General features: G+C 47.0%; 1 protein-coding gene across 1 annotated transcript in view; it reads left to right on the forward strand.

Moving 5' to 3' along the window:
- Positions 1-2,146: 2,146 nt before the first annotated feature.
- Positions 2,147-11,027, forward strand: part of DDAH1 (dimethylarginine dimethylaminohydrolase 1) — a 101,089-nt gene continuing 92,208 nt past the window's right edge. Inside the window, 2 exon segments of the mRNA XM_009274039.2 lie at positions 2,147-2,218; positions 2,221-2,259. Coding sequence (XP_009272314.2) covers positions 2,147-2,218; positions 2,221-2,259 — 111 coding nt within the window.

The following is an 11,027-nucleotide window of genomic DNA, read 5'->3' on the forward strand; positions in this document are numbered from 1 at the left end:
TTGTGGGTGCCCCGTCCGTCCCCGTCCCGTCCCCCCCCCATTCTATTCTCTTCGTGTTTTTCTTTTCGTTCCAGTAAATTAGATCCACGTTTTACTTTGTGGTGGTTTTGTGGTTCGGGAAAGGTGATGGGATGAAAGCTCCGGGCCCTCTTTGCCCAGAAGTTGCTCTACAGAAGGCGGCAGTGGTTTCCTTCATCACTCGTATGCCTCCAAATTTGACCAGAAAGGACAATAGCTGAAAGGGAAATTCAGTCTTTAGTTACACGCAGCTATCGCCCGAGACTGCCAATATATACCACTTAGTGCCATTTCTGATGACAGGAGTTATTTTATGTGTCCGTTAAGAATTGGACAGAGACCACCGGCGAACTTAGGTGGTTGCCAGTAATGGTAGTAACGACTTTCCATCGCTACTGATTTGGCTGAGCCCCAGCTGGTGACGAGGAGGAGCGAGGCTCGGTCCCGTTTCCAGACTCCAAGCTATCCAGTACGCCGGGCTTCCCTTGGTTTTGTAGATGTATGGTTTTTTCTGCGGTACTTCAGTTTTAAAACTCTTAACAGTGGTTTTTAGATGGAGAATCTGACTGGTACTTTTTTCCCAGGATGACTCTTTACACAGCAGCGTTGTGATCAGGAGGAACAAGTTTGTGATTCAACACACCTCGATTAATGAAAATTTTGAAAATTTTTCAACAGTTTTGAAAAAGCGGAAGGAGCTGGCACGCCACTGCATGGTTAAATTGGCCAGTTTTGCTTTTCAGGGATTTATGCAAACACTTGTTTATTTAATTACATCTAATTTAAGGACACGCACCAAGCGTCTTGCTTTGATCTATGCCTTTCACAACATTCGGCAAATGCCACAGGAAAAGTCAATGAATAGCGCCTTTTCTGACTTGGTTTCGTGTCTCACCACACATTCACACAACTTTGATGGGAAACTGTAACTGAACCTACATTTGCTCAAAAAAAGGTCACTTCGAAAGCTTTGAAGCACCTTTTAACAAACCTGTCCTGAATTTCAAGTAGTTGACAACACTTGAGATGGGTTGAGTTTCTTTGGAGTTCAGGTTAGACTGTGACCCTTTCATAGGCTTTCCCTGCACACATTTCCCTGTCGCAAGCTGTGACCCAGTGTTTACCTTCCAGCCTGTGCCTGCGTCTCCTGGATGTACGTCAGGAAACAGGAAAAAGTTTGGAATATCTTCCTTTTCAGATTTTGTTCAGTGCAACGTACTGTTCCAGACCTTTGTTGTCCTAAGTGAACTGGGAAATACTCCCTGCTTCACGTCATGAAGAGTATTTTACTGGCTCCTCACTTTTTGTGCCGTAGGCAACCGCTGTTTGTCAGGTAAAGTCTGCTGGGAGCTTGGCTAATGCAAAGCAGGAATTTGAAACAGTTGGTTTACGTAGCGGGTATTACAGATTTACTGAGTATGTCCTGTCATTTTCACAGGCCTGTGTCTCTTCAGGGAAAGGACTTGCCAGCGAAACAAATCAAGAGAAAAATAACTGAATGGTTTATCTTCCCTCCGCCCAGCGTCAGTTTTTCGTGGCCGTGCGTAGGGACCGCCGAGCAGCGTGAAGCGCTGCGTAGGACGGCAGCTCCTCCGGGTGCTGGTGCTCCCATTGACAGTAAGTATCCAGCACCAAACCGGAGCACACCAGCGGTTTACAGCCACGTGAATTCTGGGGAAGGACCTTACTGAACCCAGCGTCCAGCCCTTTTTTGTACTGTGTTTCCTCTTTCTCATTCTCTTTTTCCTCTGCCCATCCTTCACCGCGCGTTTCTTCCGTCTCTCCTCTTTCTTCTCCTTTTCCCTGTTCCAGTCTTTTTCCCTGTGGCCTTTCCTCTTCTCATGTTTACCTACCTCGGGCCGGGCCTCTCCCGCAGCCCCCGCCAGGCCGCTGGTTCCTGCTGCACTAAATCAGTCCTCCATTTCCTCGTTCTCATTCTCTTTTTCCTCTGCCCATCCTTCACCGCGCGTTTCTTCCGTCTCTCCTCTTTCTTCTCCTTTTCCCTGTTCCAGTCTTTTTCCCTGTGGCCTTTCCTCTTCTCATGTTTACCTACCTCGGGCCGGGCCTCTCCCGCAGCCCCTGCCAGGCCGCTGGTTCCTGCTGCACTAAATCAGTCCTCCCAGAGTCAATGGCTCCTCTCAGTCACTCACAGGAGGTGCAAATCCAGTGGGGCAAATTAAGCATAGCGACACGCAGGCAGAGCCGCCGAGTAGCCAGAAGGCTTCGGCAGCTAAAATTCAAGTGGGTTCGGATTTTTTTTTCTTGCTTTGATTTGCTCGGAGTTTATGCTGAATTCTTTGAGCACAGCATTTCCTATTTGTTTTCTTCCTCTTCCCTATTACCCTCCTTTTAGCTGTGCTCCTGCCTGACAGTTTTTATATAGTCTGTGCCTTGCCTGTGGTTTTCTAATATTTGGGGGGTTTTTGCTTTGCAGTATTTGTGCACCGAGAGGCACTTTGCTTTGTAGGTGCGCTGCGTTCTCCTCTGGCTGCTGTGAAGGTGTCGCAGAGGTTCCTGTTGTGTGAAGGTGGAAGGGGGACTTGTGAGCCTCCTAACTCTGGAGAGAAACAGAGAAGGAAAATTTGCAGTAGTATTCAGTTGTGCTCGTTGCTGCTTCAGTGTGTGAACTGCACTGCTATACAGATATACCTTACACAGGTATAAGGGATGTAGCAGCATAACAGAGGCAAGAAGCATCCCTGCTGGTGGTCGGTGTGTTCCTGTTGAACCGCTGACCGGCAGTACGTACTGCACGGCTTTCTCACCCCAAGCTGGGTGCAGAAATGCAAAGCCGTTACAGCCAGCTCCTGCTTAGTTCCTCCTGCCCAGTCAGAGACTCAAAACACCTTTGTCACTGTCGTTCAAGGATCTGGCATTAACTTTATTTTGGTACCAGCCACTACTGTTTCCTCAGTGAGACAGGTGGATTACTTAATATATATTCACCTACTCTCATGCATGTGTACTTCAACACCAGGCTACATTCAGAAGATGCAGTTTGCATCAGGCACATCCCTACAGCTGAAGTTTACAATGAAAAGACCGTTACAGGCTTTGGCTCTCCATGCCACAAAAAAAAAAATCGGGTGGTCCTAGCTAGCACCTGGCTGCACAAGGGTTTCTTAGTCGTGTCTATTGTTTTCATCCCACGCAGTGATGGGGCTTGCAAATGATAGCAATATAGCCTGAAATCTCTTTATATATTCTAGAAAACAAAATTTTCACAGCTGCATCTCCTGACTTTTGTGAAGGAGGTTGAGGCATCAGGAGCATATGCAGGTCCTTTCTCAGTGTCAGCTGAGATGACGGTCTTGAACAGGGATCCCACCCCAGAGAGTTAATCATCCCAAATGACCTCAGTAGAAACAACTTCTTAACTTTTAACTTTGGTCCTCAGAGTGCAGCATTTCCCCGTGGAGCAATGCATGCAAACTGACAGCTCTTAAGACGAAATGGGCAAGCTCAAAAGAAAATCGCTCATGATCGCAAGGAGTTACTGGAGCTAACTGAACCTGACTGCAATCAGTCAGGTTGTGCCCGAGAAATCCTTGATCAAAGCACGCTTCCAGGCTGCGGTCCGTAACGGTTGTTAGATGCTGTCTGCCTCAGCCTACAGCTTAACTGCACCTTGGAGACAACTGCCTCCTGCTTTTATCTGTGTTGCGGGACTGTGTGCCCCAGAATATGCTCTCTTCGGTATGTTCAGGTTTGCTTGTTTGTTTTCTTCTTCTACATTTGAATTACATGGCAAACTCTTCTTTCCCCAATGGTGTTTTGTTTCATTATAGTTAATAATCACAGCTACGTTTCCTTAAGGTTAGTCTGTGTCAAAGCTAGGGGAACCTCTGCCTTCCTTCTGATGCTTTCCCTCCCTCCCTCCCTGCTGTTCATGACCTTGATGGAACAGTTTCTTGTCGCTGATCCATGGACAAAGGACTTGCCTAGCCTTTGGTTTTAAGAACACATTTTGTAGCTATTTTCTTGAAAAAAAAAGAGTATCGATTAATATATTTTTTTCTTTGCATGCAAATAGAAGGGGAGGCCTGATCTGGCAGGATGCTGAACGTGCTCTGCCACACAGTGAATTCTGTCACTTACTGCGCTTTCCAGGCTAGCTGCTGGAAATGTCACAGGATTGATTTCAGAATCCCCTGAGGTGCCTGTGGGCTTTGTCCAGAACCATTACTCATTCTCTGCTACGTACACAGGCTTATTAAAACACGGTGAGACTTTAGTTGCGTTTGCTGCGTTACTGTTTATTTCCATTCTGTTCCATCTGGGCTCTTAGCCTTTGCCTACCAATGTTACGTGAGCACCTTGCAGTGGCAGCTAGCTGTGTTCTTCTGCTGTGCATGCTTATTTTATGGCACACACGAACTAACCGATGCCAGGAAGCTGGCTTGTGCCCCTTGCTTCTAGTCCGTGATAGTCTAGTGAAAAAATCAATAGCAGACAAGTAAGTAGACACGATGTCATCCTCGCAGATAGGGAGGACTTGCAGGCAGCCAATAGATCATGTATGTGCTTTAAGAATGTTTGTGGAGACGGAGTTACGATCCAAGAATGTGCAAATAGCTGCCCATCCCAGTCTTACGTGCCTGCGATTAGGGAGAAGTGCTAAACCATCTCTAGACTTGATTAGCATCCAAATCTGAAAGATGTGTCTTGCGCTGTGGAGAGAGGCGGTTGGGGTGGTTTTTCTAGGGGAGTGAAGAAGAAACTATGTGAATGGAATCTCTTCCTCATCTTATCTCTGCTGGGGGCTAAAATAAAACCGTAGGAAGCCAGCCGGCGAGAGCTGGTGGGCTGCTCTGCGAAAGGGTCCTCGCGTGGGCTCCAGCCAGCAGCCAGGAGCGAGGAGCCTGGCGGCTTGTGCAGCCCACGGGGAGCAAGGAGCCTGGCGGCTTGTGCAGCCCACGGGGAGAAGGACATCTCTGAGTCAGCCAGGAAGCCTGTCTGCTGCCCACTGTTTTCCCAGGGACCGATGTCCTCAGGAAGTAAAAGGTTAGCAGGGGCTACCAGCAGACTACTTGGTGCGACTTTTTTATGATTGCATTAACATATCTTTTCCTGTTGTACAGAAATTATGACTCCTAGTGTCAGTGTTGAGATGAAAGCAGGAGCTCTTTTGCATGGAGCAAGCATTAAAAGCTAGCTGTTATGTTAATCATAAAAGAAAATGAGTGCTGGCTGGCGGCTATTTACTTTCAGAGACGTTTGCTTTTGCGTTGTTATTCTTTTCACTCTTTGCACTCGTCTGTATCCTTTTGTACACAGCCAACTACGTATCTGTGACTGTCCTCTCTTACTGCCGAACCTGGGGTCTGCTTCCGAAACTCCCCACAAGCTCAGCTTTTAGACTTACGGGATAATTTGGGATCGGAGCAGAAAAATGGGAGATAGGATGGGTCTTTCAGGTGAGCGGTGTGTGACAACACGATCATGTTTGTAACCGGTTGTGAGAGGAGAGCCTCTGGTTTCAAGGAGTGGGCTTTTTCAGGATGTACCCATACAGTGTTTAACAGTGCCATGTCAAAATAAAAATCATGGATTAAAAGTGCGCCTTACTTGTGCTACTAAAAACACTTCTAGATTATACGCGCTGAAAACAGTAAATATTTAATGTACAGGTTTACTTTTCCTAGTTTATAGAGAGCTCAGTGGGCCTGACAGGGCAGCTAGACAGATGTGTTTATAGCGAGCTCCCCGGGCGGGTACAATGCTGCAGTGTTTGGCCTGCGAGCACCGCAGGGGCATGCTTAAAAAAACAAAAGTGTTCCATTTACATTGGGGGGAAAAAATCCTGAGAATGTTTCTATTAATATTAGCTGGTGTAAAACCCCAAATTCTACATTTCAGGCCTTACATATTTCAAAAATAGAGGACTAGATGGTGGTTGGTGAGGATGCGGGGTAAGAAACGTTTCCTCGCTTACGTAGCCAGTGAAAGGGACGGTCAGGGCGGCAGTTCTCCTTGCAGGAGGAGAGAGTTGTTGCTGAAATGCCCCTGATGAAGGCCGGGTGTGAAATGAAGAGTTCGGGAGTGAGCAGAGCGGGGCAGCAAACCCTGTGCACGGGGAAGCATGGGTAGGTGGGGGCACAGGCCAGCATGCGGTGCCCGCGGTTTTCCACGGACTAGGAGCTGGGACTCAGGACCACGGCTGAGAGCCTGGACGTTATCGGCGGGCACGTTCCTAAAAGGTGAGAGGGACCAGATGCTGTGGGGAAAGCAAAATGTGCAGAGCCCTCCCCACGCGATAGGATGCACCCACCTCCCACACCTGCAAGACGCTGACGGTGGGAAATCCACGTTCAGGGGGATTTTTTACCCATTAGCTTTGATCTTGGCTGAGGACTTATCTGAGCACTAGCTTCTGATCTCAATTACACTGACGTTAAAGCTGATTTATCTGGTCAAAATTAATGGCATTAATTAATTAGCACACATTAATTAACTGAAACAGCTGACATTTGAGTTTCTGGAGAGCTCCCAAGGAACAGGTGGCTGCATCTGCCTCGCTCTGATTTCCTCAGAAGTTAATCTCGGCTGAGAAGTGAGTTTCCATAATCTGATTAAACAGCTGGCAGCTTTTTAACTGTTGAAGAAAAAAGATTAACTTTTAAAAAGGGATTCTTGGGCTGACTAACTTCTCAGGAAAGTTTTCTGTTGAAGAAAAGCAGAGTTAGGAAGTAGAAGTCTGTATTAGGGCTGGCTAAGCACTCTATGATTAAATATAGCCATATATATATATATAAAAAATGTAATAGTCATCTCAGTGTGTGAATAAAGCTCGGAGTCCTGGTGAGGTGGTTTTGTTTTCCCATAAGCTTCACCTGCAGAGGGACATCTTTCCCCAGCTGCAGGTGACCTGCCATCCTGGTGACACAAGGATGGGGCCATCCCATGGGTACCTGCTCGGTGCAGGACAGCATCGTCCTGGTAAAAGCAGCTCAGCACCTCTCCTTACTCAGGCCTTCCAGCACAGGGGCGCTGGGCTGCCTTTGCCCTCGAGCCCTGGCTGCAGCTTCCTTTTCTGCAAGCTCCTTTTCTGACAAGTGCTACTTTGGCCTTGTTCCTCCTGCTGTCTGAGGAGCTAACCGGTTTTCGTCCAGAGAAGGACAGATTAGGGGCTACTAAGTCACGGTGAAGGATTGTTTCAGTTGAACTCTGCTTATCTATGGAAGGAAGGCGTTTGCCTGGCAGCTTGGCCGTAACCTGCTCCTGGAATTGCCTGGCCATAGACCACCCTGTTGCACCTGGGAGCATCACGAAACAAGGGTTCCGAGAGGAGGAGGATCCTATAGAGAGCAACAGCAGTAGGGGCCATTGCACATCCAGAAGGAGAAGTGGCAGAATAATGCAACTCTTTCTTTGCAAGCTGAATTACAGGCCATGTTTAAATACGGCCCGCTCGCACCTCTTTACTGTGCATTAGTTGTGAGCACCGATTCAAGCAAACCCAGCCATCTTAGACCCAAACTGAGATTCATTGATTCCAGCAGCAGCGCTGGCCTGAGGCACCCTGCTCTGCCGTGGCTGCTCCCTGGCGCCCCATTCCCCTGCATTTATGACCTCCTTTTTGCTGTTGGAGTGGCACACGGGTCTGCAGTAAAACAAAGACTCCAGCCCGGGTCTCCCAGGGGTAGTGAACCAGCACATTAACCCACTGTGCGACCTGGCAAGGGCTTGTGACTCTCTCTGGATTTTATGGCAGGATACCCTTGCCTGCGTATCATGTGTTTAGGAGGCTACACAGTTGATGCACAGTCAGCTCCTGAAGGGCAGCTGGCACGATGACAGCAGACTTGAAAAAAATGAATGAATTGTCAGCTTGAGCAGACTGAGTCTGGATGTCACCATCATTTTAATGCTAATGGACTCTTTCCTCAGCCAGCCTCCTGCCTGAATGGGGAGTGCAGAAACATCCCAATATTTATGGGATTTTAACTAGATTAGTTACAAACCTATAAAGCAAAGAAAGAGACAGTTCATCCACTATTGGGGAGGGGAGTGTTAAAAATGCCACCTCAGATAAAATATTATGGGAGTTGAGTAACTGTAAATAAGAACCTTGCCTATGAAATAGCTTCTTATGTGAGCTTGGGATGAGGGCCAAGAGAACGTCTAGGGCTTGGGGAAATTTATTAGCCCAGATCAACAGGATTTCTGGGACTCAGGGGATGGGGTGGCAAAGAATTTGCCTGTTGGAGTCTGCACTTCTTCCATTCATGCCTGCAGCAGGAGTTTCACTTACAAAACTTTCAAGATGGTTCATTTGCATTGTTTGAATTTTCTTGGTTCTCGTTAGCAGCTGCAGTTCTGTCCTGGGACTTGGGAGAGCTGGGTTCAAGCTCTGGGTTTCCACAGCCTGCCAGTGTGGTCTTGGACAAGTCATTCATCTTCCTGTGCTTCAATGCCCCTCTGTAGAGAGGAGATAAACATTATTTCCTGACTCACGGGGATGTCAGGAGGGTGTGCTAAAGACTGGGAGGCATTCAGATACCTGAAGTATGAGTGAGAGTACTATGGGTGCTTATGAATGACAAGAGCACGTACGGAGCAGCTACAATGCACAAGTTGACCCCTCGCAGGGGGAGGAATGGCATTTTGGTGGAGGGCGATGGGTCTTCCCTTTGATCCCAGTCGTTATAGTCACTGCCGTGATTCTCCCTTCTCAGACACCTTTATTTTATACCCTTGCCAGGGCAAGCTGGCTGTCCTGATAGGGTCATTGGTGTCCTGATGATATTGGGGTCATCTTGGCTATGCATTCCCTTAAAAAAGAGGCACGTGCACATCAACAGCACACAACTTGGGAACCCGCCGCCTGTTGTCTGCCCCGCTTTTCAGCTCTCTCATTCCCATTCGCGCCCTTCTGCTGTTCCTTATGCTATTCCTTACCTGTATTCAGCTTTCTGTCCAGGTTCTTCTAGCAAGTGTCTCCCCTTCTGCACTCACTTCGGTATTTCTGCCTCCACCTCCATCCTCGCTCCCCCATTTTGTCCATGTTTTATTTTTCTTATCTTGTTTTTGGAACCCATCTTAGCCTCTCCTATGTATTTCCCTTTTCCTCCCTCTAGTTCCAAGAGCTTTTCAGTAAACAGCATCCCTCTGCTACTCTGACTCATTTCCCACTGACAGTGGAAAGATTTCATCATGAAAGCGATGCAAAGATGTCCCAGTTTAGAGTGCGGGGTAGGTTAGGATGACCTCGCTCCGCCCGTCAAGTGAAGAGCCACAGGGTCTAATCCCTCAGCCGATGTTTATTTGCCAGTTTATCTCGCGTTCAGTTGTTCTTTGTTCCCACACCAGTATAAGTACCTGTGTGCACTGGGGGGATGCTGCATCATGCCCTGTATCATCCCGCTCCGGTATGATGGCCGAGAGTACCTCAGCGGCTGTTGGTAATGTACTTAGCCGAAGTGTGGGAAAACTCTCAGACTTGAACTTCGCTTTGTATTTTCATGCCATATGAAACTCGTCGAATGTTTGTCCTTCCCTTCACGTGGCTGCTGCCTGCTCTTGTATTGCACTGACATATGTGAAATCTATTTGGTCCACATTTTAATATGCTGCTTACAGTATAAATACAAAAGCAGACAGTGCTTCTGAAGAGAAATAAATGTAATTGTGGTGGTGGTGGTGGTTATAAATAGTGCAAAGGATTTAGAAGCTATTTAGCCTTTCGGGCAGGAATCACAAGTGTTCGGTGTAATATAATCTTAAGGCTCTCCTATTTAGCTCTAGAAGTCTTCCCAGTTGTGATTGGCCCAGTTCACTCATTACCGTTTGGCTTCAGTGCAGGATGAGGATGCTCTGTTCTTCACGGGAATGAGGCTTAGCCTCCAAAAATGTGGCGTGCTAGATCATATGCCTGACCTGTACATGCATATAGCGCCGTTATTCACGCAAATCAGGCATTTGCATGTGCATCTGGCCCGTTCGCATAAAGAACCGTGGTATTTCCACACACAAATTTTTGAGGTTGGTTCCTAAAATCAGTGCTGCATTTTTCCTCTGCTGGAGTGAAATGCAAATATTTATTTATTGACAGAGCTGGAGCTGATCGTTTTCCCTGTCCAGCTCTGAGCTGTCTGTTCCGTCAGATGAAAACAAGTAGTATTCTCATTTCTTTTTAAAATGCATTTGTTCATAACTGGGTTAAAAACAATTAGTGCCTGCTCTCTGCCAGTGCCGGTAGAGTGCTATATATATATTTGTGTGTGTGTGTGTGTGTGTAGGTATGTATGTGTGTATATGTATATCAAAAGGGGCTGAGCGCCCAGAAATTCTCTTGGCAGCCCTGCTGTCTGGTTAGAAAAGGAAGTGAGCTACAAAATTTGAACATTCAGTTCTGAGACTTGAAAGCTTTCTGGATTTTATTACTGACTCAACAGGGTTTTCATTATGCATGTGGCCAAGAGGAGAGGTTTACGCAAGAGGAACATATTGTAGTTGAATATGTTTGAATTTTACACATTGTTAAATAATTGAGATAACTAGATGTCTCCTAAATGGACAAAATAAATGAAGTGTTAGCAGCAGCGTCACTGTGGCACAGACAAGTCAATACAAAAGAGTGGCCGCCCCCCATCCGAAAGCCGATTTCCAGTGCAGAGGGGGTCCTGATCCAGACCATGAGTGACATTTGCTGTTGATGTGAATGGGAGCCATCTTTCCCTCGGCGTATCTGGAAGCCTCTTGCTGCCTGTCGTCTCTTCTCTTCTACTCCAGATGATAGCATCCTCAGCTTTTTGGGTTTTTTTTTTTCCTTTTTTTTTTTTCTTTTTAGTAACTCAGTGCTATTTAAACAGCAGTTTGAGGCTACGTTTCTTCTGCTCTCGTTTTCATGTTAGTTTTAGGAAGGAAAATATTTTGAAAAGCAGATTATCATGCAAAGAGAGAAGGTGTGGGATGCATGGACTAAGCTGTAAATACAGACCGAGGCTGTGTCCCGCTTTCCTGCTCTCCTCCTGCAGCAGGGGATGTGCTGTTGGGTCACACGCTGG

Source organism: Aptenodytes forsteri, unplaced genomic scaffold (genome assembly GCF_000699145.1).
Source record: "Aptenodytes forsteri isolate BGI_AS27 unplaced genomic scaffold, ASM69914v1 Scaffold59, whole genome shotgun sequence".
Taxonomy (NCBI): Eukaryota; Metazoa; Chordata; class Aves; order Sphenisciformes; family Spheniscidae; genus Aptenodytes; species Aptenodytes forsteri.